The sequence below is a fragment of the Pantherophis guttatus genome, chromosome 10, assembly GCF_059756535.1.
Source record: "Pantherophis guttatus breed Tessera chromosome 10, ASM5975653v1, whole genome shotgun sequence".
Classification (NCBI taxonomy): Eukaryota; Metazoa; Chordata; class Lepidosauria; order Squamata; family Colubridae; genus Pantherophis; species Pantherophis guttatus.
Window position 1 is genome coordinate 15205478 of NC_142072.1, and position 27283 is coordinate 15232760.

The window sequence follows — 27283 nt, forward strand, 5'->3', positions numbered from 1 at the left end:
TGCTTAGCTCCAACAGCTGCTTCCTGTTGGGGCCCTAAGGAGCCCAGGTGGGCAGACAAGGAGTGGTTGGGAGGGGAGGGGCGAGTAGAGGCCGTGATGTGAGTGACATTGAGTTGGCCACACCCACCCAATTACATGACCACCTAGCCACGCCCACCCAGCCGGTCATTAGGCAGATCATATTAGTGGTCCGCGGGATTTAAAATTATGAATTTAGTGGTCCCTGAGGTCCGAAAGGTTGGTGACCCCTGTTCTGGACAGAATCTCTGAATGACCACCTCAGGATCAATACTGAATAAATCCTGCAGGTGGTGAACTTCTCTGTAGGGTCACTGCCTACAGATTGCTGTGCAAATGGGAAAAACACCTGAAGTATCTCATACCTTCCGAGTGAGCCTCCTTTTTATTTCCCTCTTCTCAGCCTGCCGGTCAGCCTCATTTTTTTCTGCCAAATGAGAAGAAAAAGAAAAAGATGTTGAAATCTCTTTCCAGGTTAGTTTCATGCGAACTATGATTAGATAAGGCCTCAGAATTATTAACCCTGTATGTTTGCACATGTTGAGCAAATGGTTTCCATTAGTCTTGTGCACAGGAGATATTTGAAATTGTGTCGAGGAGATATAACACAGAAGGCCTCATAATACATAGGCTAAAACATATAAAGAACGGTTGCAGGAACTGGGTATGCCTAGTTTAATGAAAAGAAGGACTAGGGGAGACAATGATAGCAGTCTTCCAATATCTCAGGGGCTGCCACAAAGAATCAGGCATGGCTCAACGAACAACCGCTTTGCTAAGCAATGGAAATTCCCATCTCCAATGCGGTCGTAAATTGAGGAGTATCTGTACAACAGGAATATCAACTATCTGGTAGACAAGTATAAAGGAAGTCTTGAGTTGCCGTTACTTACGCTGGAGTATGTTCCTTTGCTCCAGTTCTTCTGCTGTTGGTCTCTGGCTTAATCGCCTTTTTGGTGTTTTTTTTAAAAGAAAAACATTGTTTTAGGCAAAGGCAAGTACACAAAAGCAAGCTCTCGTAATAGTAGCAGTCATAATAGAAACGTCATCTTCTTAAAAGAAGTATTTTGGCTTTGAAGGCAAAAAAAATGATGCTCTGGAAAGTGTAGGGTCATGAACCCAGCACTGGTTTGCTATTCTTCCAGTTCAGCTGGCTTCCAACAAGAAAAGTCAATGTGGGGGAAGCCTTCTCTAGGATTATATGGGGGTTGTAGGGCCCAGCTGCAGAATAACTGGGAAAGGCGTGGTTGCCGTAAGAGCTGCCGGACAGATGCTACATGGGCCCACCTCCTGTTCCAAAACTGTTTTTTTTGCTCTGGAAGCCAAAATGCTGCACAATCCTATTTTCCTGAAGGAAACTTTTCCCCTGTGATAGATACAAAACACTGTAAAAGGAAAGGCTGGAAAGGCTCCAGTTGTGCCAAGAGCTGTTGGAGCCAAAACCCTGGAGCCTCGTGGTCTACCAGGCACAGCTGGCGAAGGACGAACCCTTCAAGTTAAGAAATTAAGAGTCTGATCTGCTTACATCAGCAGAAATGAATTTATGGTCCTTTCATACAAACATTGAACAGCCTAATTTAGAAAGAAAAGCAAACAGAAAGTACTTTATTCTGGTTGCTATGGTTGAGCAACTGGAGGGCAAAGAAACACTTGCCGGCTTATGGAAATTCATCAACTGGTCCCAGTCTACTCTCTCTCTCTCTCTCTCTCTCTCTCTCTCTCTCTCTCTCTCTCTCTCTCTCTCTCTCTCTCTCTCTCTGTGTGTGTGTGTGAATAGATAGATAGATAGATAGATAGATAGATAGATAGATAGATAGATAGATAGATAGATAGATAGATAGATAGATAGATAGATAGATAGATAGATGGATAGATAGATAGATAAATAGATGGATGGATGGATGGATGGATAGATAGATTACAACATTAAACAGAATATCAACTTTAGAATTTCCCTAAATCTCTTCATTGCAATCCATAGTCCAGATTAGTTTAGTTTAGTTTAGTTTACACATGGTACAACGAAATTAAATGCCGTCTTCAGTGTACATTATAACTATAAAAATAAAACACAAACATACATCCTTTACATTCTATATAATTGAAATTGAAAACCCAATACTGTACTATACCGTAGAATTCAATATGGTTATTGCCCTGGGATAGAAACTGTTTTTCAGCCTATTTGTCCTTGTCTTTATTATCCTGTACCGTCTGCCAGAGGGTAATAGTTCAAAAAAAGGGTGCCCAGGATGAGATGGATCTTTAAGACACCATTTTCCACTTCTGATTGCACATGCACCTTATTTTAAAAAAAAGAACTACCCTAACCCTAAAGACATTTTATGGCTCTGCAGAAATTGTGATGCCTATGAATAATACTTTTTAAAGATAAATGTCCTTAGTTACCCGGGTAGACCAGAGCAACAGCAGTAGCACTTAAGACTTATATATTGCTTCACAGTGCTTTACAGCCTTCTCTAAGCAGTTCACAGAGTCAGCATCTTGTCCCCAACAATCTGGGTCCTCATTTTACCCACTTCAGAAGGATGGAAGGCTGAGTCAACCTTGAGCCAGTGAGAATTGAACTGCCGCTGAGCTGCTGGCAGTCGGCAAATACTGTATATTCTAACCACTGCGCCACCATGACTCAAACAAAAACAGCCGTATGAACAGAAAACCCTGTCCATAAGACTGCCAGGACCTAAACAGGTAGATGGACTGCGTACCTTTAAAACTGGGGAATATGGTCTGGATGGCAACATACCCATGATCGTGGTGTCTTTGGTGTTCTCTGAGATCGGTGGTTTTCTTGCAAGCGTTTCATTACCATACTAGGTAACATCATCATCGGTACTTGGGTAATGAAACATTTGCAAGCAAATCACCATGTTCAGAGAGTATCAAGGACCCCACGGTTCAACCCTGAGCTACGAATATTCTCTTCTATTGGCACCCTCCATGCTCCTTGAGGATAATGCCCAAACTCTTATCGACATGTTACAAGTAATCCAAATGCTTGCTTTTGTTTTGGCCTGCCAGCGGCCATCGGATCTGGCAGCTGATCCGGACAGTGAGGAGGTTGGGGAGGAACATGGGCCAGTCCTGGAGTCTGGGGAAGGCTCTGATGAGGGCTTTGCGTCAGAGGCAGAGAGGGGGCCAGGACCGCATGCCAGTTATCAGCTGCCTTCAGAGTCAGACATCAGTGAGGCAGACGAACAGCTGGAGCCTCTTCCCAGTGTGCGCATGCGCAGAGTTGCCAGACAAAGGGAACAGCTAAAGAACAAGGGTCGACTTGGCAGTAAGGCCACAGGGGGACGATGATGGGCCCCTCCCAGGGGAATAAAAGAGGAGCATATTGCGGCGTCTGCAAGATATTGGCCTGGCCACTCTCCAAACCTGATAAAGGTCGGTAATTGTGAACTATCTTGAAAGGCTGTGAGAGAGGAAAGAGTTTGTTGGAGAGGAATTCACTGTAAATTAAATAAAAGGGGCTTATCGGGATGAGGGCTCGGCTTCGTGCTGCTGGGGAAGCCTAGGTCAGAACAGCTTTAACCTGACTTTAATCCATCCTACCTGATTAGCGTCGTCCCAATCTGCTGTCGGATTTCATTCCACTCTTCCTTGCTCTTCCGAGGAAAGGTGCTCTCTCTTGGCAATTCCTGCCGGGGAGCCATGTTTCCCAATTTCATAGCCAAGGTGTCTTTCCTCTTGACTTTATTGGCCAGGGCCGCTAGGGAGAACAAGACAACAAATGGTCACAAGACAATAAAAAGCGATTGATGTATTCCTTGATCAAATTCAGAGAACTGACCAATGCCATAAAGTCTTGGGTATGTGCAACCTTCAAAAAGATTAAAAAAAAAAAAAAAGAATGATGTACATCTAGAACAGGGGTTGGCAACCTTAAGCACTCAAAGAGCCACAAAGGCCCTAACTGGAAGCCCCCCGTTTCAATTCTGGAGCCAACCGGAAGTCCGGTTCCCCCATCATAGAGTCTCCTCCTAGCACGGCATCCTTTTTCCTCTACCTATCCTAAATGAAAGCCCTATCAATTATGGAGCCGACCAACGACAGGGAGCTGTAGCAGAGGGATGAAAGAGCCACATGCGGCTCCAGAGCCACAGGTTGCTGAACCCTGATCTAGAAGAAAACCATGTAGAAAAAAAAGGAAACTCCTATACAGGAAGCCCTTGACGTACAACAGTTCATTTAGCGACCGTTTGAAGTGACAAGGGCACTGAAAAAATTGTGTTTTTTCACACAATCATTGCCCCCAGGGTCACGTGATCAAAAGTCGGATGGCTGGCAACTGACTCACATTTATGACGGCTGCAGTGTCCCGGGGTCATATGATCCCCTTTTGCGGACCTTCTGACAAGCAAAGGTAACGGGGAAGTCAGATTCACTTAACAACCATGCTATTAAGTTAATAACTGCAGCTATTCACTTAACAACTGTGGCAAGAAAGGTTGTAAAACGGGCAAAACTCACTTAACAAAAGTCTCACTTAGCGACAGAAATTTTGGACTCAATGATGATCGTAAATCGAGGACTACCTCCACATCCAACCATGCCTAAATCACTAAGTGTCTGTTCCAGTTCTGCATTCATGACATGCGGTAGGAAATTAAGGCTGATGGTTGCATTACTTGGGGCAAAAAACGTTCAACTACAATCACACTTTTTGTTGTTGTTCTCAGCCAGTCCGCGATTCTGACATTAGTAGAGCAAATGTGATCCTAAAGGCAGGGAAGAGAGAGAGAAAGAGAGAGACTCTTACTGTTGTGGCTTTCGTCTTCATCTTCCTCCTCCTCCTCTTCCTCCCTGTACAAAATGGGTCCCTCGGAATCCGAATCACTCGGTCCCTCGTCTTCATCCTGCACTGTTTGCAGGATCAGCCTGGGAATAACTGCAACCATTGGGGCCTCTCCAATGTACACATGGTGATTGGAAGGACAGGCATCTCCTGAGCCATCTTCCTCCTCCTCTTCTTCTTCTTCTTCATCATCGTCTGGACTAACAAATAAAAGGCACACAGTTATTCCCATGATATAATAACAACTACTATCGTGAGGAGTGTACATGTTAATTAATAACTCTAGAACAGGGGTGTCAAACTCAAGGCCCGTGGGCCAGATCTGGCCCCCAAGGGGCCAATCTGGAAATAGTGAAGGACCATGAATGAAATCAAATAGAGCTACCCTAGCAAAGCCAAAGGAGCAGTGAGTGGCCTGCACGGTAGCATAATGTATCACGAAGCATGAACAGTTGTGTAATATTAAAAGGTGATAAGGAGAGTTCCCTCCACAAGGAAGATAATCTGGGATTATAAATTTGAGAATTTGTTTAGCAAGCCATTCATGACTTGAATTCTAGGAGCGATCATCCCAACAATAAGGAAGTGCAATAGATTGGAAAATGTTTGGCCGGGAGAATCCAAAGATTTACTTGTTTTAAATTCTCTCCTGAAAGAAAAGGATCCTTTCCCAGCTATTATTATTATTATTATTATTATTATTATTATTATTATTATTATTATTATTATTATCATTATTATCATTATTATCATTATTATCATTATTATTATATTAATTAATTTAATTTATATACCGCCCTACTCCCAAAGGACTCAGGGCGGTGAACAGCCAAACAGTAAAAATACATTACTGTTAATACTGGAGGCTCAGGAGCAATGTACGTGCTGGGAACCCCCGGAAAAAAAACTTCCCCATGCTAAGGACCCAATCAGGATAACTCCCCATTGTCTACTCTCTGACCTGGAAAAAGTCTCTCACTTAAGATAATGAGATTTTCTTTCTTTCTCTTTCTTTCTTTCTTTCTTTCTTTCTTTCTTTCTTTTCTTTCTTTTTCTTTCTTTCTTTCTCTCTCTTTCTCTTTCTTTCTTCCCTTTCCTCCCTCCCTCCCTCCCTTCCTTTCTTTCTTTTTCTTTCCTTCCTTCCTTCCTTCTTTCCTTCCTTCCTTTTTTTTCCTTTCTTTTCTCTCTTCTTTATCTAGCATCTAATCTATCTTCTCACTTATCATGTCTGTCTGTCTATCCATCTAATCTATCTATTTATCTACCTAATCCGGGTGTCTGCAACCTGCGGCTCTGGAGCCGCATGTGCCTCTTTCGTCCTCCTGCTGTGGCTCCCTGTCAGCTGAATCCACCACTGGCTGGCCCCTCCCCTCCCAGTCAGTCCTCGCCTGGCCTGAGAAGGTAAAGGCGACAGCGGGGGATGCAGACTCGTCCCTGTACTTGCCATATCTCACAAGTGCTTCTTCCGGCCCTTGTTGGTGCTGTGCGCACTTCGGGACGCATTTCACTCGGGGAGATGCGCAACTTGCTCTCCGCCCCGAGACACTGGCCCAGCCCGGCTGCAGCCGATGCTCCACATTGTAATGGGGTCCAGGAGGAGGAAGGGACGCCATCGTCCCCATTGTGAAACATGCTAAATTTAACTGTGCTGCGCAAGGTGCTGTGAGAGCAGCGGGCAGGCTATGGAGATGGCAACAGCAGCGGTGTTGGCCGCAGCGAGGCCGGGCCAGTGTCTCGGGGCGGAGAGCAAGTTGCACACCTCTCCTTCTTTGTTTAGCTACAGCATATTTATTATGTGAAGATAGCAATTTTTTTTTTATTGACCCAAGTTTAGGATTGGGTATATTGCATGACCCCAGCCAACAAATCAATCACTTGGAAATACTTTTAGGTATCCTTCCCCGGCCTAGTGCCCTGGATTACACCATTAATAATTTCCAGACAGTATAATTGATCTCAGGGAGATTACCTTAATGCCGGCTTTTCACAAAGCATACACAGTATCTCCACAAAGTGTACTCAGGAGGTGTGAAAGAGAAGAAGCAAAAGGAATCGATCTCAACTGAGAACGCTCCTATACAAATAGTCCTCAATTTACAACAGTTCATTTAGTGACCATTCAAAGTTACAACGGCACTGAAAAAAGTGACTTATGACCATTTCCCCCCCACACACACACTTATGACTGTTTTGCAACATCCCCATGATCACCTGATTTACCTTCGGATGCTTGACAAGAGAGTCACATTTATGGTGGCCACAGCATCCAGGAGTCACACGGTCCCCTTCTGACGAGCAAAATCAATGGGGGATGACTCCGGTTCACTTAACAAATGAAGAACTGCAGTGATTCATCTTGACAAACGGGGCGTAAAATGGGGCAAAACTCGTGTTAGGAAATTTCTCACTTAGCAACATAAATGTCGGGCTCAGTTGTGGTTGTAAGTTGAGGACTGACTGCCTGTATGTGGTTTAAATCTGCACCTATCGCTAATTTTAACAAAAAAGAAAAGGAAATACCATATTTTCCTGTGTATAACACGCTACTTTTTCTTTAAAATATTTACTTAAAAATTGAGGTGCGTCTTAATACACAGGAGGCTGAGAAGTCCACGCATGCCAGATGAGCCTCTATCGTAGGGGTCTCCAACCTTGGCAACTTTAAGCTTGGAGGACTTCAACTCCCAGAATTCCCCAGCCCGCAAAGCGGGCTGGGGAATTCTGGGAATTGAAGTCCGCCAGGCTTAAAGTTGCCAAGGTTGGAGACCCCTGCTCTATCTTATATGCAGCTCTATCATTCCTCTCTATTGTAGTTGTTTCCTGTGTCACATCACCACTCTTAGGTTTCATCTCTATTGTTCCTGTGATGCATTTCCTGTTCTTGTTGTATTACTCACTCCTACAAAATGGCTTCTGCAAAGCGATGGCTTGTAGTGTGCTTACTACAAGAAACCACATGAAACATGGCGGTGTCTTATACACGGAAAAATACCGTACCACAAATACAAAAAAAAGGGGGGGGGAGCAACCTGACCACACCCGGCTTCTGACTAGCGAACCAAAGCGTGACTCACACTTTCAGCAGCTCGATAGTCACAGGTAGAGACCTGGCCCTGCCTACTGTTCCATTGTCCTCGCCGGTGCCGTCGTTCTCAAAGAGCAACGAGTGAGCCCTGTGGGAGCCTTCGGCCGGCGGGGTTGCTGGCAAAGGGCTACTCAACGCCTGCTGGATGCGGATGTGCAGCGGGACCTGGGACAACCGAGGAAGCCCTTGAGGTTCTCCATATCCCAGCTCCGCCACTCTCTTGGTTGGATCCATCATGCAGGGACCTTCTTGTTGACCGTTCATCCGTGGTTCTGTAGAAAAGGGAGCCTCCGCTCCGTAGAGGGAGACGGGCAACGGAGCGCTGGGGGGTTCCGACGGAATGTGAGAAGGCAGGGCAGGTGAAGGAACAGCGGGCGGGAGAGTCGAGATCATGTGCGGAGGTAGCGAGGAAGCATAGGATGAGGACATGACCCTCTCGGTTGGGGATTTGGGAGCAACGGCCGATTCTAGCAAGGACGGTACATTCAGCGGAAGGCCCCTCTTGGGAGGCAGAGGCGGTGAAGGCTTCAGCAATGGGCCGCCACTGTTAATCACCTGAGATAATTCAGCTGGAAAGAAAGAGAAAGTCATTACATCGGGTGACAATGAAAGTCTTTATCACAGGACGGATCAGCTCTGCAAACACAGAACACCTTTGTAAATCTTGAACACGCATGAGAAGCTAATATGTTAAGCACGTATACACCATTCACAGAGATGGGGTAAGTATCAGGGAGAGCCTTCTCTGTGGCAGCACCTGCCCTCTGGAATGACCTGCCCCCTGAGATACGCACGATATCAGACCTCCGGACTTTTTGTCGGGCCCTGAAGACACACTTGTTCCATCTAGCTGGGCTGGCTTGATCCCATCCTCTCAGTTTTTTAATTGAGATTCGGTTTTAATTGGGTTGTTTTAAATTCGGGCCAAAATTATTTAATTGTTTTTTAAAATGTTTTTAAATTTTATATGCTATGTTTTATCCTGGCTGTACACCGCCCTGAGTCCCGCAGGAGAAGGGCGGTATAGAAATAAAATAAAATAAAATAAAAAAATAAAATAAAGTTGTTGTTAAGTTGTTAAGTCACAAAGATCGTTTTTTAAAAAAAATCCCTCCTAACAGCTCAGCTGCTAACTAATTGCTTTGCATACCTTCATCATTTAATTCAGGAGTATCCAACCTTGGCAGCTTTAAGACCTGTGGACTTCAACTCCCAGAATTCCCCAAGCTAGCATAGTATAGCTGGCTGGGGAATTCTGGGAGTTGAAGTCCACAAGCCTTGTAGTTGCAAGATTGGACGCTCCTGATTTCACTAGAGCCGCGTCACTTTTACTGGATGTAATGTTTCATTATTTTGCCCTAAACGAAGATTTCCAGTTTAGTCTGTTTTATTAACAACACTGAATCATCTCGTGAGGCTTTTATTCCCCCCACCACACCCAAGACAAGATACAAATACTTGAAATATATCAAGAAAGGTATTAAATGTGGAGCTGGCACAAGCCACAAATGCTGTGGAACAGATTTGTGATATTGTTCTTTTTTGGGTCCAGTACCCCCAACAATACATTTGAAGAAAAATTGAACCAGGTTTGAAAAGAGAAGAACAATTTTAGGTGTTGTTCTTACACCTACATACTGGATTTCTGCCCAAGATTTTACAGGCTAGGTTTCTGACTTCACACAATAATCATCAACAACAACCTGCCCAAGCATGTTTATGCAATGAACCAGCTTCTTTCTTCCTTCACTTTGTTGCCTTTGTACAAATGGTTACCAACTCTTTGGTAGTCTTGCAAGTTATCAGACAAGAAAGCAATTCTTATAAATGTAAACCTCGTCAGACTTGCCTGAGAAAGGAAAATTCACTTTGGAAATTGTCTCTTTACCTGCCTTGCAAATCAATCCTGAATATAACAGGAAGCAGTTTTGCTAGACAGGACAAGTTGTCCAGAGATGTTAGAGATGCCAGTTTGGGCAGAGGGTGCTTTCTGAAGATAAAAGCAAAGCTTCTATTTTTACCCTTCCATATAAAAGAACGCCAAAACAAAAAAGGACTTGTCATATACAAGTCCTTTATTTTCCCCAAAAATAAGTCCCTGTCTTATATTTTTTGAACCCCCAAAATAAGCACTTGGCCTTATTTTCGTTGAGGTCTTATTATTTTGAGGTGCGTGGAGCAAGATGGGGCTCTTCTTGCCATCTTACCTGATTTCCAGCTCTGTCTCCCTAACCCTAACCAGAGGAAATGGCGGGGACCAGCTGCGCATACGTTTAAATATTTTCAGGGAGGGCTTATTTTCAGGGAAACACGGTATTTAGGCAGATGCTGTTCATTCTGAACTTAGTCAGCCAGTCCTAAGCACCTTTAAATGCATTCGTACATTCATGTACCTCAGTGAAGTCTGGGAAATTTTCTGAAATGATGTCTGATCAGACATACATACCGGTAGTACTATGTTTCCCCGAAAATACAACCTATTCAAAAAGTAAGGCCTAGCCCAATTTTTGAGGGGACTAATATACCCCCTATGCCAAAAATAAGACCCAGTGAAGGGGGTGGACATGGCCAGCACAGGAGGCTTCCCTTCCCTTCCCCGATCACCTCATGGCTTCTTGCAGCCTCCTGCACCTCAAAAAAAAAAAAAAAAGACCACCCCGAAAAGAAGCCATAGCCGTCTTTTCGGGGGTCCAAAGAAAATAAGACCCGGTCTTATTTTCAGGGAAATACGGTTATGCGCGACCACAATTGAGCCCAAAATTTCTGTTAATAAGAAATGTTGCTGGTCTCTGACAGAAAGCCACTTGAAGAGACTAGAAGCATTTGAAATATGGATTTACAAGCGGCTGTTATGTATAAAATGGTTTAACAAAATCACAAATGAGGAGGTGATAAGTCACCTGGGAAAGCCAAGGAACATCATCAAAACCATAAAAAAGAGAAAGTTAGAATATTTTGGACGTGATGCGACACCCGGAAAAATCCTTCACTTAATCCTCCAGGGAAAGATTGAAGGCAAACGAGGTCCAGTCAGAAGAAGATCATGGCTTCAAAATCTAAGGGACTGGTTTGGACAAAACTCAACAGCACTTTTTCGTGCAGCTGTTGATAAAAATAGGATTGCCAACATGGTCGTCAATGTCCGATGACAGATATGGCACAAGAAGAAGAAAGTAAGTTGTAAAGTAAGGTTTGCCCCATTTTATGACCTTTCTTGCTACAGTTGTTAAGTGAATCACTGCAGTTGCTAAGTTAGGAATACAGTTGTTAAGTGAATCTGGCTTCCCCACCGATTTTGCTTGTCAGAAGGTTGCAAAGGGGGATCCCATGACCCTGGGACTCTGCACCCGTCGTAAGTATAAGACAGTTGTCAAGAGTATAAATTTTGATCATGTGACCATGGGGATGCTGCAGTGGTCGTAAGTGCAAAAAATGCCCATAGGTCCCCCTTTTTTAGTGCCATTGTAACTTCTGTCACTAAATGAATGTTTGTAAGTCAAGGACTATCTGCCTGTAGCCTCAAATTTTAGCGTCCTCCCCAAGTTTACTCATGAGTTGTGGGGCCAGGATGAAGAAAAATTTATGTTGATGCTACGAGCTTTGCATTCAGTGGCAAACTGTTCCACTCATATTAAACCATGGTTTGTTTTAACTATGATCTATTAAACAAATTTATACAGCTGCCCAACTCACACGGTGACTCTGATTTGTTAAATAATCCATACTGTGTTGAACAATAAGCCTGGTTTACAACCCACAATCACTTGGTTTGCACCTTGTGCTAAGCCAAGGACAAGCAAGCTCTTTTATGGTTTAAGAATCGCAATCTTAAGACTGAACACGGAAGGGATTTCACCTAAAAGACTTCCCTATATATAATCTCAGCTGCTTTTTTCTCAATGAGCTTTTTCTTGTTCCGTATTTGTGTTGTTCCATCCCATAAGAGATCCAAGGTAGTAAAACTCTGCAAGTTACACAACTGGACAAGTTTTTGCTGTCCTGCCTTGTGTGTCAAGAAACGAAAGCCCCGTGTGCATCCGGAGCTGAATTGCACCATCAGCCTCCACCCCCAACTTCCACAATGAATTCTTAGCAGGTGAGTAGGAACAGGTGTAGATTTGCAAGATCGTCTTACATGTCACTCTTCTTTCTCTCCACACCCTCAAACCACAGGTATTGCAAGGCCCTTCCCTAAGCTACATTAGCTACCTGCTTGTTTCACTCTCGTCCCCCTCCCCATTGGGGTCCTGTTTCCAACCAGCCCAGGTGAACAGCTAGCCTACGAAAGCCACTCTGCTTGGTGGCTCTAACAACTCTTTTTACATGGCAAGCAACAGGAACGAAACAGAGACCGTCTGAGTAACCAATGCTTTCTTGAATTGGACTTCCTGTTCTCCAGGCTGATTTCTGGGCATGACGTCAATGCAATGAAATTTACCAGCAACCTGATGGTCTGGCTTTATATATACTGAAAATTAGCAGAAGAAAATAAACAGATTGGAACTGAACAAATCTGTACTCGGATGCGAGAGATATTTCTGCTCGGATCACATTTTGATCAGTGCGCTAGACCAGGGGAGTCAAACCAGTGGTGAAATCTAAAATTTGTTACTACCGGTTCTGTGGGTGTGTGGGGGAGGTGTAATGTGACTGGGTGGGCGTGGCCATTTTTTTTTTTTTTCTACAAGGAACATCAAGGATATCTTTCCAACATATTGATTTAAAACCTGAGCTGTTCCTACTGGGTATCCTTCCAGAGAAAATTAGCAAAGAAAAGGTATATTTGATTATACATGTAATAACTGCAGCGAGGATCATATTTGCGCAAAGATGGAAAGTAGAAAAAATCCCTTCAGAAGGCGAAGTAATTAAGAAAATATTAGATTGTGCAGAAATGAACAGACTTGACTTTGATAATTAAAGAAAGAGAGGATTCGGAATATTGCAAGGTATGGAGACAATTTTACAATTGGTTAGAGAAGAGATATAGATAAATGTATTAATAGTAAACAAGAAAATGTTATAATAAATGAAGTATGGGGAGAATGTTATAATAAAGAAATGGGAAAAATAAAGAAATGATGAAGATCAGAGTAGTAAGAAGAAAAGAATGAAGACACAATAGAAACATCTAGATGATATACTGAATGATTATGTATTGTATGTTTGTTTGTTTATAAACTAAAAAAAAAATTATTAAAAAAAAGGATATCTTTCCATTTCTCTAGGTCCATCTGGAATGCAATCTATTGTATGATACTAAGGTTTTAAACTGATATAAACATCACGAATGGAAAGTGGATTGATATTTGTATTCAAACATGGGGTAGCTTTCTCACTGAACTGGAAGAGAAGGGACAACCTTATGCACCAACAGCCCTGACACAGAAGTTCAAAACAGCATCACTGGGGGAAAAAGAGTGATAAGCAAAATCAAATGTCAACAAATCAAGATCTTACTCAGGGTACGAAAGCCAGTTTGATGTAGCAGTTAAGACACCAAGTTAGAAACCAGGCCAGTCCCTTTTTTTCAGCCCTAGGAAGGAAGCAATGGCAAACCGCTTTGAAAAAAAAACTTGCCAAGAAAACTACCAGGATTTGCCAAGGAGAATCGGACACAATTGAACAGAAGGGGGAGAAAAAAGGTTAGGGAGAAAAGAATGACCACTTACCTATTAAGGGGTTGCTATTCCTATTAATAGGCTTGGGTGGTGGCACAGGGGGCTGCTTGGTCGGGGTGGCATTGCTAGTATTGGTGGCCGAAGCGTGGCCACTTGTAGGAGCAGGGAGCAGAGTCCGGGGTGCAGGGGTAGGAGCAGTGCCCCCTTTTGTTGTGCTGGTGGCAGCTGCAGCTGTGGAGTAAGACACTGTCCTTGCGCTGCTGTTGCCAAGGCCAAATTCCCTTGTTTGCAGATCACTCGTCTCCTGCGAAGAAGAGGACAACGGTCGCTTCGGAGGAAGCAATGGCTGCTTGGGACCAGGGGGCACAGGATGGGGCTCTGTTTCTGAATTGGGGTGATTGCTGTAATGTCCTGTAAAGAAACATTCAAAATAAGATTAACCCCCTGAGCTGGAAAGAATCGTCCCTTAATTCACTGTTAATATTGTCTGTAAGTAAACTTTTTCCGCTGCATCCATACTATCTTGATATGATGCCTGTATTAAATATACCAGACGCCAATAAGAAACCAAATTCTCTAATTTAGCCCAAAATCTGGTTCTACGTGAGCCATTCCAAATATTCCAGATATGGACCAAGCCAACCTTCTCTTCCACATTACAGCATGCCTCATCCCAAGTCAATATACATCCACTGTGGCAACTTGAGAGCAGGCCAGGGATATGCGTAATAGTATTATTCGAGATGACCAGGAAAAGCTGGAGGGCGGGGTCAAATGCATCATAAGTTTGGAGTCACAACACTCCCAACAAGGAAACTAAGTCCAGTCCCCCGTGAATTTGTTGACTCTTATCTAGGGCCAATTTGCTTTGGTTGTTAGTAGATCAGATTCTTGTGTATAAGTAGCATGTAATAACTTGTAGTACTTTTGGCCTCTGTCCTGGTTTCTTGTGTCTGACAAGTATATGGGAATAAGCTTAACAGACAGAAGGAAGAGCCACAGCCAAGACAGCCATCATACGAAAAGGGGTGTAGGAAGAACAGAGCAGTGGTGGCTCAGTGGTTAGAATGCAGTACTGCAGGCTAATTCTGCCAACTGCCAACAGTTCGATCCTGATCAGTTCAAGGTTGACTCAGCCTTCCATCCTTCCGAAGCCGGTAAAAAAAGGACCTAGATTGTTGGAGGCAATATGCCGATTCTGTAAACCGCTTAGAGAGGGCTGTAAAACACTGTGGAGCGGTATGTAAGTCTAAATGCTATTGCTATTGCTATCTCAGAAAGGATCTGTTTTAGGACATAAAAGTAAAGGAAGGAAGAAATGATTTCAGACTTGCAAGATTCTGTTACAGAAACCTTACAATATACCTGATTTGTGCTTATCTAGACTGCTTCCACAGTATGCTAGCTAGCTGGGAATTGACAACTTCTACTAGTGCACGAGAAAAGAGAATGGCTACATTAAACTATGACCCTGCGCTGAAAGAGAGAGAGGAGGGGAGGGGAGTACGTCTGGAGAGCCGCGGGAATTAAATTTATTTCCACAGTCTAAAAGAAAGTATGAAGGCCTGTGCCATTTCCCAAATTCCAAGGCTGACATTCCCTTGCAAAGCGTGGGTGGCAAGAGGCATCAAGGTTGGTGAATGGAGAGATGGAAAGAGATAAACTGGGTAGGGCCAGGCCTTGCTATGATAACAGCTTGTGGGTGGGAGTGACTCAGAGACGAGACCCAAAACTGGTTATATTCACAATTAAGAAGTGATAGATAACAACATTTATGTCTGAGACAACTTCCTCTACTCACACTCACTCACTCACACACTCTCTCTCTCCCCCCCCTCCCACACACACATACACACATACGACTTCTTAATTTCTCACCCTGATATTTCTTTGGCTCTTCAGGGGGACTGGATTTCTTAAGGCTCAATCTTTTTCCGGTTTCTTCCTCCAAGTGTGTAAGATTGACGATTCCAGAATAGTCAACGGGAATGGTGTGTCCATTTTTCAAAGTAGCATGAATTAGCTTCTCTGGCTCTTCTCCATCTGGAAAGGGGGGGGTAGGAGGGGTAGGAGAATTAAGCAATCGCTTGTCATGCAAAGCACAGGATCTCCCCAATGTGCTCGGGGCACATAATTTATGAGATAAATCCAGAGGAAGATTAACAGCGAGGAATATTCACTATCAAACTCAACATGATCCAGCATGCCCTGCATATGGGATGGGCAATCCAGTCCTTCTTGTTTTTCAAGAAATGGTGGCAGACCCTTACTTACGAAGAGCTAGCGAGGTTATACCAAGATCTGGGCGATCACTCAAGTGTGAAATTTCAATGTTTTTAAAAGAAAGATGAGTACAGTTGGGACATCTGCCAAAAAGAAAAAAAACCCAGACGAGAAAATAAGATACTTCTGGTTGACAAAAGGGAGAGAAAGCAAGGGGGCTCCCTCTTCCCTGACTAAGCCCAGGGGCCAAAGATGAAGTCATCCTCCACTTTTCATGCCTCCGATGTGTGTCTGTGTAGGTGTGTGTTTGGGAGCATGCTCTGAGATGTGAATGTTTCTATACATCTCTTCCAAGCTGCTGAGAGAGAAGAAAGAACAAAAATAAGGGATACATTCTATTTAGAAGGTGATTCTGGATTTCATGGAAAAAGGGAGGGAGGGAGGGAGGGAGGGAGGGAGGAGGAGAAGAAAGAAAGAAAGAAAGAAAGAAAGAAAGAAAGAAAGAAAGAAAGAAAGAAAGAAAGAAAGAAAGAAGTCAGGAAGGAAGGAAGGAAGGAAGGAAGGAAGGAAGGAGAGGAAAGAAAGAAAGAAAGAAAGAAAGAAAGAAAGAAAGAAAGAAAGAAAGAAAGAAAGAAAGAAAGAAAGAGAGGGAAGGAGGGAGGGAGGATAGGAAAGAAAGAAAGAAAGAAAGAGAGAGAGAAGAAAGGAGAGAAGAAAGAAGGAAGGAGACAGAAGGAAGAAGGAAGGAAGGAAGGAAGGAAGGAAGGAAGGAAGGAAGGAAGGAAGGAAGGAAGGAAGGAAGGAAGGAAGGAAGGAAGGAAGAAAGAAAGACCATATAGCAGGGATTAAATGTCTTAAAATACTTGCTTTGTTTAGCTAAGCAAGTTCACATACTTGGATGACATGCATAACTTGTGAAGGTCTTATCATTGTTAATAAATTATTTATACTGAAGTGTTTAATGTTTGAAGTAGCCTTTTGCCCTCTGTTTAACTTCTGCTTGTTGTTAAAAAATCAGGAATACAGTAGACGGGGGGGGGGGGGGGGGATGGACCCATGCAACATAAGCTTCAGTTAAAAATAGCTAGAATAGCTCAAAACGAGAAATATGGGATATGGAGAGCTACGGAGCTTGATTAAACTTGCATTGTGTTTGGCCTAGATTAGAGCAAAGCCTATCCAGCTTTCTAACAGTGGAATTTAATGGAATTATGCCCTTATTGTGAAATATTGGTTATCATTCAAATTCAGGGGGTGGGGGTGGGGGAGTTGGAACTGGAACAAAGGAGATTTTGCTGTGTAATATTGCTGATTATTCCAATTTAAGAAATATCTATTTCTATAATCTTATTGTTGTCTTATGCCAAAAATGGAAATTTAGCATGAAATATTCTGCAGGAGTCAGGGGATTCAATAAAGCCAGAAAGAGAAATATCCATATTTTTGTGAAATATATGTCTTTGCCTTCTTAATACCCCATGGGGGATTTGTGATAAAAGAGGCACCTTGATTTCAGTACATGGGGATGGGGGGGGGGAGAGGGGGAGGATTATGAGTTTTTATAAAAAGGATTACTGCAGAAAATCAAGTTTCCCCCATTGGGTTCTTTGAGCCATAAAACCCAGTGTCAGACAGTTCAGTGAACACAGAAGTAGCTTTTCAAATTCTTTCTTTAATGACTTTTTTTTTTTTTTTTTGCTTTAATTTATATGCCGCCCTTCTCCAGAGACTCAGGGCAGCTTACAATGCATTAAGCAATTGCCTTCATACTTTTGTATATTTATACAAAGTCAGCTTATTGCCCTCACAATCTGGGTCCTCATTTTACCTACCTTTGAAAGGATGGAAGGCTGAGTCAACCTTGTGCCTGGTGAGATTTGAACTTGCAGTAATTGCAAGCAGCAGATGTTAATAACAGTGCTTTAGTCCACTGTACTACAGGCTCTTGCCATGTAATTTGTCATGTGTGGCATTCAAAAAATCAACAGCATCCTAATGTGGTCTTTCACAGCCAGTAAATTGTTAGGTGTGAGTGCTGAGCTACAAGACTGACTGTGGTCCACAGGCTACCTTGCATCTGAAGATGTCAACCGCAGTTACTGGTGAAACGTCAGGAAATCAACTGTCTAGCCTAAAGGTAAAGGTAAAGGTTCCCCTCGCACATATGTGCTAGTCGTTCCCGACTCTAGGGGGCGGTGCTCATCTCCGTTTCAAAGCCGAAGAGCCAGCGCTGTCTGAAGACGTCTCCATGGTCATGTGGCCAGCATGCCTAAATGCCAAAGGCGCATGGAACACTGTTACCTTCCCAACTAAGGTGGTCCCTATTTTTCTACTTGCATTTTTTTATGTGCTTTCAAACTGCTAGATTGGCAGAAGCTGGGGCAAGTAACGGGAGCTCACCCTGTTACAGGGCCCTAGGGATTCGGACCACTGAACTGCCGACCTTTCGATCGACAAGCTCAGCGTCTTAGCCACTGAGCCAACGCATCCCTGTCTAGCCTAGGGGAGGGCAATTAATTTTCCCAAGCAGCCACATGAGAAACTGGGACTGTTGTGGAGGGTCGAACCAATAGGCTGAGCTTAATTCTGCTCAATATTATTTTATTGCTTTATAAAAAGCAATACAGTACATGATTTAGATTAGCTGCTACTGATAAGAATACATGTTATGTCTTATTTACATTTGATTTCTAATTTCTGACTGACCTCACATGGGCCGGACAGGGACAGCCAAAGGTTGTCCTAGGGAGCATATCCCGAACGCCATCACTCTGCTAAACAAATAATTCCCTCAACACTGTCAAACTAGTTACTAAGTCTGCATTACTATTAATCTTCTCATTGTTCCCACCACCCATCTCCTCCCACTTATGACTGTATGACTGTAACCTTGTTGCTGGTATCCTTAAGATTTATATTGACTGTTTCCCTATGACTATCATTAAGTGTTGTACCTTATGATTCTTGACGAACATTTCTTTTAAGTACACGGAGAGCGTATGCACCAAGACAAATTCCTTGTGTGTCCAATCACACTTGGCCAATAAAGAGTTGAGTTCTATTCTATTCTATTCTATTCTATTCTATTCTATTCTATTCTATTCTATTCTATTCTATTCTATTCTATTCTATTTTCTATTCTGAATTCTATAAAATGTCCAAGTCTGGTTTAGACCATGGCCACTAAACCCTGAAGCTCAACACTACTCCAAGAGCAATTGGTTCTTATTCATGATCTGGATTCATTTCTTGGTTTGATTGTTTGTTTAGACAATTTATACAGTTGCCCATTGTGGCTCTGAGCAATACACAAAGATTAAAATCCCAACTACAATGACGTAATCTATAAAAACAAGGATACAGGTCTGTTAGCAACCTTAATCAAAACTTCATCTGAAAAGACAAAAGGGAAGAATCAGCTGTACTTGGACAGCTACAGAAACTTTCAGTCCAGTGAGAATTAAAAGACAAACCTAGCAGAAGGCATGATCTTGATTTGAAACATCCAAGTGTGTCCATAACACAACGCGCAAGTAAATCAAGATGTCAAAACAGATTGGACACTATGTCTCTTTATGGAAAAAAAGCACCAGAAAATTCCCTTCTGGGTTTGAAAAAACAAACTTTCTTAACTGTTACCTGCACATCAGAACTTATTATTTGCAAACACACTGCATCAACACAAGATTGTCCAGAGAACAACCTTCCCCTTGTGTTGGGGTCCGCCAGCAGCCTGTGGAGCTGGCAGGAAAGTCGGACAGTGAGGAGGCTGAGGAGGACTATGGGCCAGTCCTGGAGTCTGGGGGAAACTTGGACAAGGACTCTGCGTCAGAGGCAGAAAAAGGGCCATCTGGGAGGTATGTGCTGCCTCCGGAGCCTCCAGAGTCAGACCTCAGTGAGGAAGAGGAACCTGTTCCCAGTGCGCGCATGCGCAGAGCTGCCAGAAGGCAAGAACATCTAAAACAAAAGGGACGACTCGAGGAGTAGGGCTGGGAGATGATTGGCCCCTCCCATAAGACTTAAAAGAGTAGCAAAGGCACATGGGCCTTTGCAGGAAGCAACGTTTGTTCATTCGGTTCAGCTTAAAGCCTGAAGCTCTGTTTGATTCTCTGTGTGGCTTTGCCAGTTAGGCCTTTGGCAATGTGTCAAGGGAGATAAAGGTGGGTGATTATCCCGAAGGACTTCTCCTGAAGGACTCTTTATAACTAATTGGGACTCATCTGGGAATGAACAGAATTCACAACTGTTGCAATAAAAGAGGTTTTTGGGACTACTCGTGTGTTTTAATGACTCAGGAAACCTAGCTCCTGTGCACACATATGTGGAACAGCCTCCATGAAATATCTTTTCAATGCATCAATCAGAACAAAACAGCTCTGGAAACATTGTTAGGAAGTCATGTATATACATGTCAGCTACCTGTTAGATATCTGGGTACTTCCTTTTATTTGTGCATGACCCACATTGAATTATGGGGGTGCGCACACGCGACCCACCCGCGCTCTCCCCGCTTTTGGCACAAGATGGCAAAAAGGTTAGCCATCACTGGTCTGGATGATCCATACCCAGGAGTTTTGAAGGCAGGAGCAACATTTTTATTTATAGCCTTTGCTTATAGAAACCAGTTAGTGCCTTCAATGAATTGTTAATTTTAGACGGCTTCTTTTTTTTTTTTTTTTTTAAATAAATGTACTGGACAATCCATAATCTGTCAGGTCATCGTTTCAAAGTTATTTCTTACCTAAACAGAGAAACTGGGCAGGTAAAAAGCAGGAGGAACAACCTCCGACTTCCTGCTGGCTTCCCCGGTGACTTTCATTGTGGACGTTGACAGGGGAAATGAAGATCACAAGACCACAACTGACCACAGCAGGGCAATGGTGTGGCAGCGCAGCTATGCTGAAACAGCCACCATTTTGCCAAATTTCAAGTCCACAGAAGCCATGGGACCCCAGATTAGGATGCATTATTTGAGTTAACTCACTTCAGGTATGTTGATTCAAAAACTGTTGCCCTACAATATTCCCATTTGCGCAACTGAAGTTTACAGATAAGAGTTTTAGCAGCACATAGATGTACTGTTACTTATGCGCACATGCATGTATTAACGGTGTGCTGTATTTTTAAATTCTGTAACTTGGTCTCAGACTGTAAATAAATAGGCCCTCTTTTAGGTTCATGTTATCAATAAGAAACTCCTATCATAGCAACGTTCACTTTCATGCTGTAACTTGTACCTGCAAGTTTATGCTTTTATGTTTTTAATACTTACACATCTATTCATTTGTCCCTTCCTTTTCTTCCAAATGTTTATATGCCACTTCAGTCATTATAACTCCAAGCAGTCCTCTATTTGTACTTGTTCATTTTTCTCTAACAGTGTAACTATAGCGTGACGTTACACACTATTTATTCTTCAATGCTGTATATATCACATGTCTGTATCATTTTCACCAGCCCCAACAAAATATGCACATTGTTCTGTGTTTCTGAATTTCCAGCTTCTGTTTAAGGAGGAAATGAAGGCAGCGGCTGAGTAAATTATCTTGGCTCATATACAGGCAACCACTTCTCACGTGGTCTATATGATTCAAGAGCAAAAACATCTCTGATCTCTGTGAACTTCTAAAACTGATGAGAGAAATGAATTGTTTGTGTGTTCTTTGCAGGCCAAAGGGAAGAGAACAGAGAGAGGTGATGGTGGCCAGGAAGGCAGTTTAGAAAATAAACTCAAAATAAGAAACCAATCCAAACTGCTTACTCATGTCCAATTGGGAGCTACCCTACGCTCTCCCAAAAAGAGAGAGATGCAATTAAGGAGAGAAGAACAAATGCTTTCGATCCACTCAGCACAAGGTGCGCACCCTTTTCCTCGGATGGTGACTGATACATCACCTCACATGCAGGCTGCGTAGAATCTGCATGAGCTTATAAACGCTGATTTATAGGTGTATGTTTAGAAATTGCTCCAATGTAATCTATATATATATAAATGAGTGTGTGTGTGTGTACGTTCCAGCATAACTCTGGAACGCCTCGAGCAATTTCAACCAAACTTGGTACACAGATGACTTATTCTCTGGAAAAAAAAATACTGTGGGGGTAAGACACCCCTGACACCCCTCAGTGTGTGTGTGTGCGCGCATAACTCTGGAACACCTAGGCTGTTGAAATGAAAAGGAATAAATTATATCTATAATGTCAAATCACAGTGCTTCTGACAGTGACAGTGTGCATTTTAGATTCAAGTTCTGTTAAGATACAGCCTGTTGTGCCTTAAAATGGCTTCTACTGTACAGCACAGTGAAGTTGCCATGGTAACGGCTTCATAGTACTCCACAAGGGGGCTCCCTCTAGGGATTTGGATAAATAAATACCTGGGCAACGCCGAGTTATCAGCTAGTTATAAATATAATGCACCTCATTCTCTGTGTGAGGAAAAGTCGACAAATAGCCACCGAGTCTGCTCAGCCTGGTGTTAAAAGTGTGACATGGCATTTGAGGGCTGCTGTTCTTCCTTCTTAGGATGTACAGTGGTGCAACTGGAAAAATCCAGGGCTAGCTAAAGGTTATGTGCATGCCACAGATGCGTGCCACATTCCAGATATATAGACAGCGCTGTGAGCAAGCTAACAGAAGCGGAACGATTCTTCTTTTCCAACGTATCACATTGAAGAAAGGAAGAAACTTGGGGAGTTACGTTTCTATCACTACCTCTCCTGATTTCTCCTATCTTGTGTTCATTTACAGTGAGCCTCCACTCCTGCTATAAAATGGAACACAAATATTTTTAACTCACAGTAAGTAAGGAATAGGAAGGGAGAGGCATGGATTTCTTGTCCTACTGAGAAGGGAAGGGTATTTCCTCCTCTGCCTTTTCCTGTAGGCAGGGCTGGATCAGCAATTTCACGGAACATTCTGTAAAATAGTCCCCGCCGCCACCAGATCTACGGTTTCCATTTAGTATCTGACTGAATGGGGAAGGGAGAATGACCAACTTTGCTCTTTGCAACATTCCTAAGTTCGAAAAAGGACAACTTTCGCTCAGGAATTTAGTTCCTCATCCAGTTGGGGAACAGTAAAGTCTTTTTCTGGTGAAGATGCTATAGGTCAAGTCTATCTTTTTCTGCCTTTAGAACATTCCAACTCAAGTAAAGATACCTTGTGAAGTAGGGCTAGCTAGAAGCTAAGCAATTGTCTTATAATAAGCCTGATTTGCAGTCATCTATGGAGATTCTCAGTCATCCAGGTCATGGTTGTCCCAAAGGTGCTTCTCCAAAAGACAATTGGACTTTTGTTTTTCCTTGAAGACATTTCGCTTCGCATCCAAGAAGCATCATTAGTTCTCACAACTAAAGACGCTTCTTGAATGAGAAGCAAAAAGACTTCAAGGAGAAACAAAGTCCAGTTGCCTTTTGGAAAAGCAACCTTTGGGACAAGATTTGCAGCCCGTTTTACTCACAATTTTCCATGCCTGCATCCCCCAATGTCTTCCCTGTGAAGCACCAACAGACCTACTGATAGGTTCCTTGAATCCCACCAAACCCACTGCAACCCCTGACTTTTAAAACTTCCTTTCATGCTCTTCACACTTGAAAGAAGTAGCTGATTGCCGCAAAGGAGACCGTCTTTAATATTTTCTTTAGCAACAGAAATGGTTCCTGTATTAAGGCATTCTTTTAAGAAAGTGTGCCCACCTGGGGGGTGGGGAAGAAGGACACCCTGGAAATCTAAAGTGTTGGAAGTGAGGATCCTCATGTGTTACTTTCCAGAAAATGAGGGGTTTGTGACTGGCAATGCCACAGCAGTCTATGCTTCAAAAGTCTACATTTATGGTCCCCCAAATCTAAATTATGGTCCCAAATCACTGAGTTTTCCAGTCTTGAATTATCCAGATATGAGCTCACATCTGCTAAGAATTTTGCTAGTTTGGCTGTCAATCATCCAGTCACCCACAATTTTAGATGAAGCCTTGTCCAGTCCCATCATCAATTATCAAGAATTGAACCAAAGTCATTTATAAATATGAAGGCTGCGCTTTAATTGGATAGTTTTCCAATATCTCAGGGGCTGCCACAAAGAAGAGGGAGTCAAGATACTCTCCAAAGCACCTGAGGGTAGAACAAGAAGCAATGGATGGAAACTAATCAAGGAGAGAAGCAACTTAGAACTAAGGAGAAATTTCCTGACAGTTAGAACAATTAAACAGTAGAACAACTTGCCTGCAGAAGTTGTGAATGCTCCAACACTGGAAGTTTTTAAGAAGATGTTGGATAACCATTTGTCTGAAGTGGTGTAGGGTTTCCTGCCTGGGCAGGGGGTTGGATTAGAAGACCTCCAAGGTCCCTTCCAACTCTGTTATTCTATTCTGTTCTAATCCTTGCACTATTATGAGCCATGATGGCACAGTGGTTAGAATGCAGTTCTGCAGATTAACTCTGCCCACAATCTGGAGTTCGATCCTGACCGGCTCAAGTTGACTCAGCCTTCCATCCTTCCAAGGTCAGTAAAATGAGGACCCAGATTGTTTTTTTTTTTTTTTTGGGGGGGGGGGGGGGGGCAATAATGACATTTGCAAAATGTTCAAAGAGTTCTCTAAAGCAGTATGGAGGGGTATATAAGTCTGTTGCTATTGCTCTTCCTTTTCATTGCTACCTTGGAATCCAAGTCAGCTTTTCAGTTACTCACTAGTTGACCTTCAGAAACTCGTAATCTATCAACCTAAAATGTCTCCTTGGAGAAAAGAAAGGAAATAAATGAAACCCGTTCTTTCGCCTCCTCTCCCCGGAACATATAATATCAAAAATGTTCAAAGGGCAGACAAGGACAAGAGAGTTACATTTAGCAGAAGTGGGGAAGGGATGGGAGGAAACGAGGGGGCACCCAGGCATGAAATGCCAAAGATGAGGCTTATCAGAGCTGGAACTGTAAATGTATACAATACACAGAGGAAGACAATGGGTAAACTCACCCTGTTCAACATCTTCCAACAGAACCCCTCTTTTAATGAGCTCCTCTCTTGGCTTTCGCATTGAAATCTTTCGTTCTAAAACTGACATTAAATTGGAAAGAAAAAACCAGCACTCAGAATAAAGGGCAAAGACTTTTAAGATATGGTTAAGTGGCTCACTGGGATAGCTTTAAGGACGAGGGTTACATACACATTCTTTTTGTAAATATTTCTTTTCCCTCGATCCATGTTGCAAGAGGTAGCTAAATTGCATACGGTATTTTACAACTGGAAAACAGTCAATGGAACTTTAACTATCCACCTCCTTGTCTGAAATTCTATTTGGCATTCTACTGCAGGCCACTTCAGCAAATAGCTGCAGTTGGCTATCATTATTATTAGGCAATAAAAACATTTGAAAACATCTCTACGGAGGCAGGTCTGGAATCTGCTATTTTCAGGTTAAGAATGCAAAGCGCTATCTAGGCAAGATCATTTCTGATCTGGAAGGCCTGATGATGCTGTGAACTGTGGCCAAAAGTAGTCAGGAGAGGTAAAATGGCATAAGAATAAATACCATTTCCAAAACAAGGACCGGGGTCTCCGGAAGTCACTGATTATTACTGGTAGTTTGTCAATTAAACCTTCCTTTGAATTAAGCCACAAAACATGATTTTCGAAGTACGGTGGCTAGGGTCTCTCATTACCACTCAAAGCCTCCAAAAAAAAAAAAATCAAGCCACTTTACCACTTAATGCAGCAAGCAAACTCAGGCTAAGAATGCACAAGGGTTTAAGGGGAAAGGAGCAGAACTGGAGTATAGGTGGTTACCTTCTGAGGTCTCCTTAAATTTTCCACTGGTTTTCTTTTTCCGCCACTTCCAAGGCTTAAAGATCTTGCCAAACCCAGCAAATTTGCTCTTTCTCTTGGAAGGGGGGGTCGTGTCGCCAGATTCCAGAACTTCAGCCACCATCCCAGCATCCTGTGTCGGCTGCTCCCTCTCCTCAGCTGCACACGAAAGAAAAAAGAGGAACATTCATTGTAAGAAGACATCGGCACAAGGATACCACGTTCCAGATGAAGGGGACTACAGTAGACCTGGACTTACAACGGTTCATTTAGTGACCGTTTGAAGTGACAACAAAGCGACTTGCGACCAATTTTCATACCTACAACCGTTGCAGCATCTCCATGGTCACGTCATCAAAATTCAGACGCTTGGCAACGGACTCATATTTATGACGGTTGCAGCGTCCCGGGGTCGTGTGATCAGCTTTTGCGACCTTCTGGCAAGCAAAGTCAATGGGCAAGCCAGATTCATTTAACAACTGTGTGACTCACTTAACAACTGTGGCAAGAAAGGTCATAAAACGGAGCAAAACTCACTTAACAACTGTCTCGCCTAACAACATAAATTTTGGACACAGTTGTGGTCATACGTAGTAGACTACCTGTAGCTGGAATATAACTTTTTTAGGTTTTTTTTGTTTTGTTTTTTTAAAAAAAACCTTACGCAGCAGGAAAATACACAGAAAAAAAATATGGGAAAATACCGTATTTTTCAGACTATAAGACACATCAAAATTTCGAAGAGGTAAGCAAGAAAGAAAAAAGTTTTTGCCCTCCCCGGGCCCCAGGAGCACTCTGCAGGCCTCCCAAACCCTCTGCAGGCCCTGTTTTTGGCGAAAATGGGCCCATTTTTTGCAAAAATGGGGACATTTTTGCTCTCCCCAGCCCACAGCAACACTCTGCAGGCCTCCCACAGCCTCTGCGCGCCCTGTTTTTGCGAGGCTTCGGGAGGCCAAAAATGGCTGTATAAGACGCACCAACATTTCCACCCTCTTTTAGGGGGAAAAAAAGTGCATCATATACTCCGAAAAGTACGGTAGTTCTTGTACGCAACGTTTGGTAGGGTTCAGTAATCCTTTACCGGTATCACCATAACACAAATACTGTACATCACACTGTTGTGTAGATTTGCTATAAAATGGGTAGACAGAAAACAAGCTAGAATTATGAGAGGTTGGGTGGCTTTGATTTACTTCCTGTTTTAAAAGATGGGGGGGGGGGGAGAAAAAGCATCCCACGCCAAAATTAACAATCTCAGGAAATCAACACAATAACAGCCTCCCACTCCACCTACTGTTCTGGCATTCCCCAAACATTTTTAAAAACAAAGAGTGTGCAGGGGGAAGAGAAAGGGCCTGTGGGAAAATATCCCTGCAGCCTAAGTACAACGCTGTTCTATGAAGCAAACAGATGTCAGATATGGAAAATCCATTTAGTCTTTACCATTTCGAGACATTTTATGGCACTTGGAGTTTTCCTTGTAAAATATTAGTCAACTGGCATGATTTACAAGAAGCTCCATTAGCCAAAAGAAAGCCTTTTCATATTCATTGATAATGAATATGATAGTGACCTCTGGGTCACTTTTAATTCATACTACTACTTCTTCTTTTCTTTAGTTTGTCATTTCCATAAACTTACATTTTATTTGGGGTGGGGGAACGTCAGCAGGAATATTTTATTTTAAAAATCATCAAAATGCTCTATGCATCTCACAG

The 27283-nt window shown here is 42.9% G+C and overlaps 1 protein-coding gene across 6 annotated transcripts in view; it reads right to left on the bottom strand.

Annotated features, from left to right (window-relative positions):
- PHACTR4 (phosphatase and actin regulator 4) overlaps positions 1 to 27283 on the bottom strand; it is an 87017-nt gene that overhangs the window by 8382 nt on the left and 51352 nt on the right. For 4 of the 6 annotated variants that reach the window (XM_087876913.1, XM_034413617.3, XM_034413615.2 and 1 more), the window contains 9 exons: positions 25548 to 25724; positions 24738 to 24818; positions 15422 to 15586; positions 13595 to 13954; positions 7912 to 8491; positions 4802 to 5037; positions 3595 to 3751; positions 912 to 967; positions 384 to 445 (listed from right to left, as the gene is read on the bottom strand). In XM_087876913.1, the coding sequence (XP_087733039.1) occupies positions 384 to 445; positions 912 to 967; positions 3595 to 3751; positions 4802 to 5037; positions 7912 to 8491; positions 13595 to 13954; positions 15422 to 15586; positions 24738 to 24818; positions 25548 to 25724 (1874 nt within the window). The remainder of the gene's footprint in view (positions 1 to 383; positions 446 to 911; positions 968 to 3594; positions 3752 to 4801; positions 5038 to 7911; positions 8492 to 13594; positions 13955 to 15421; positions 15587 to 24737; positions 24819 to 25547; positions 25725 to 27283) is intronic. The other 2 variants (XM_087876915.1, XM_087876914.1) reach the window with 1 other exon arrangement.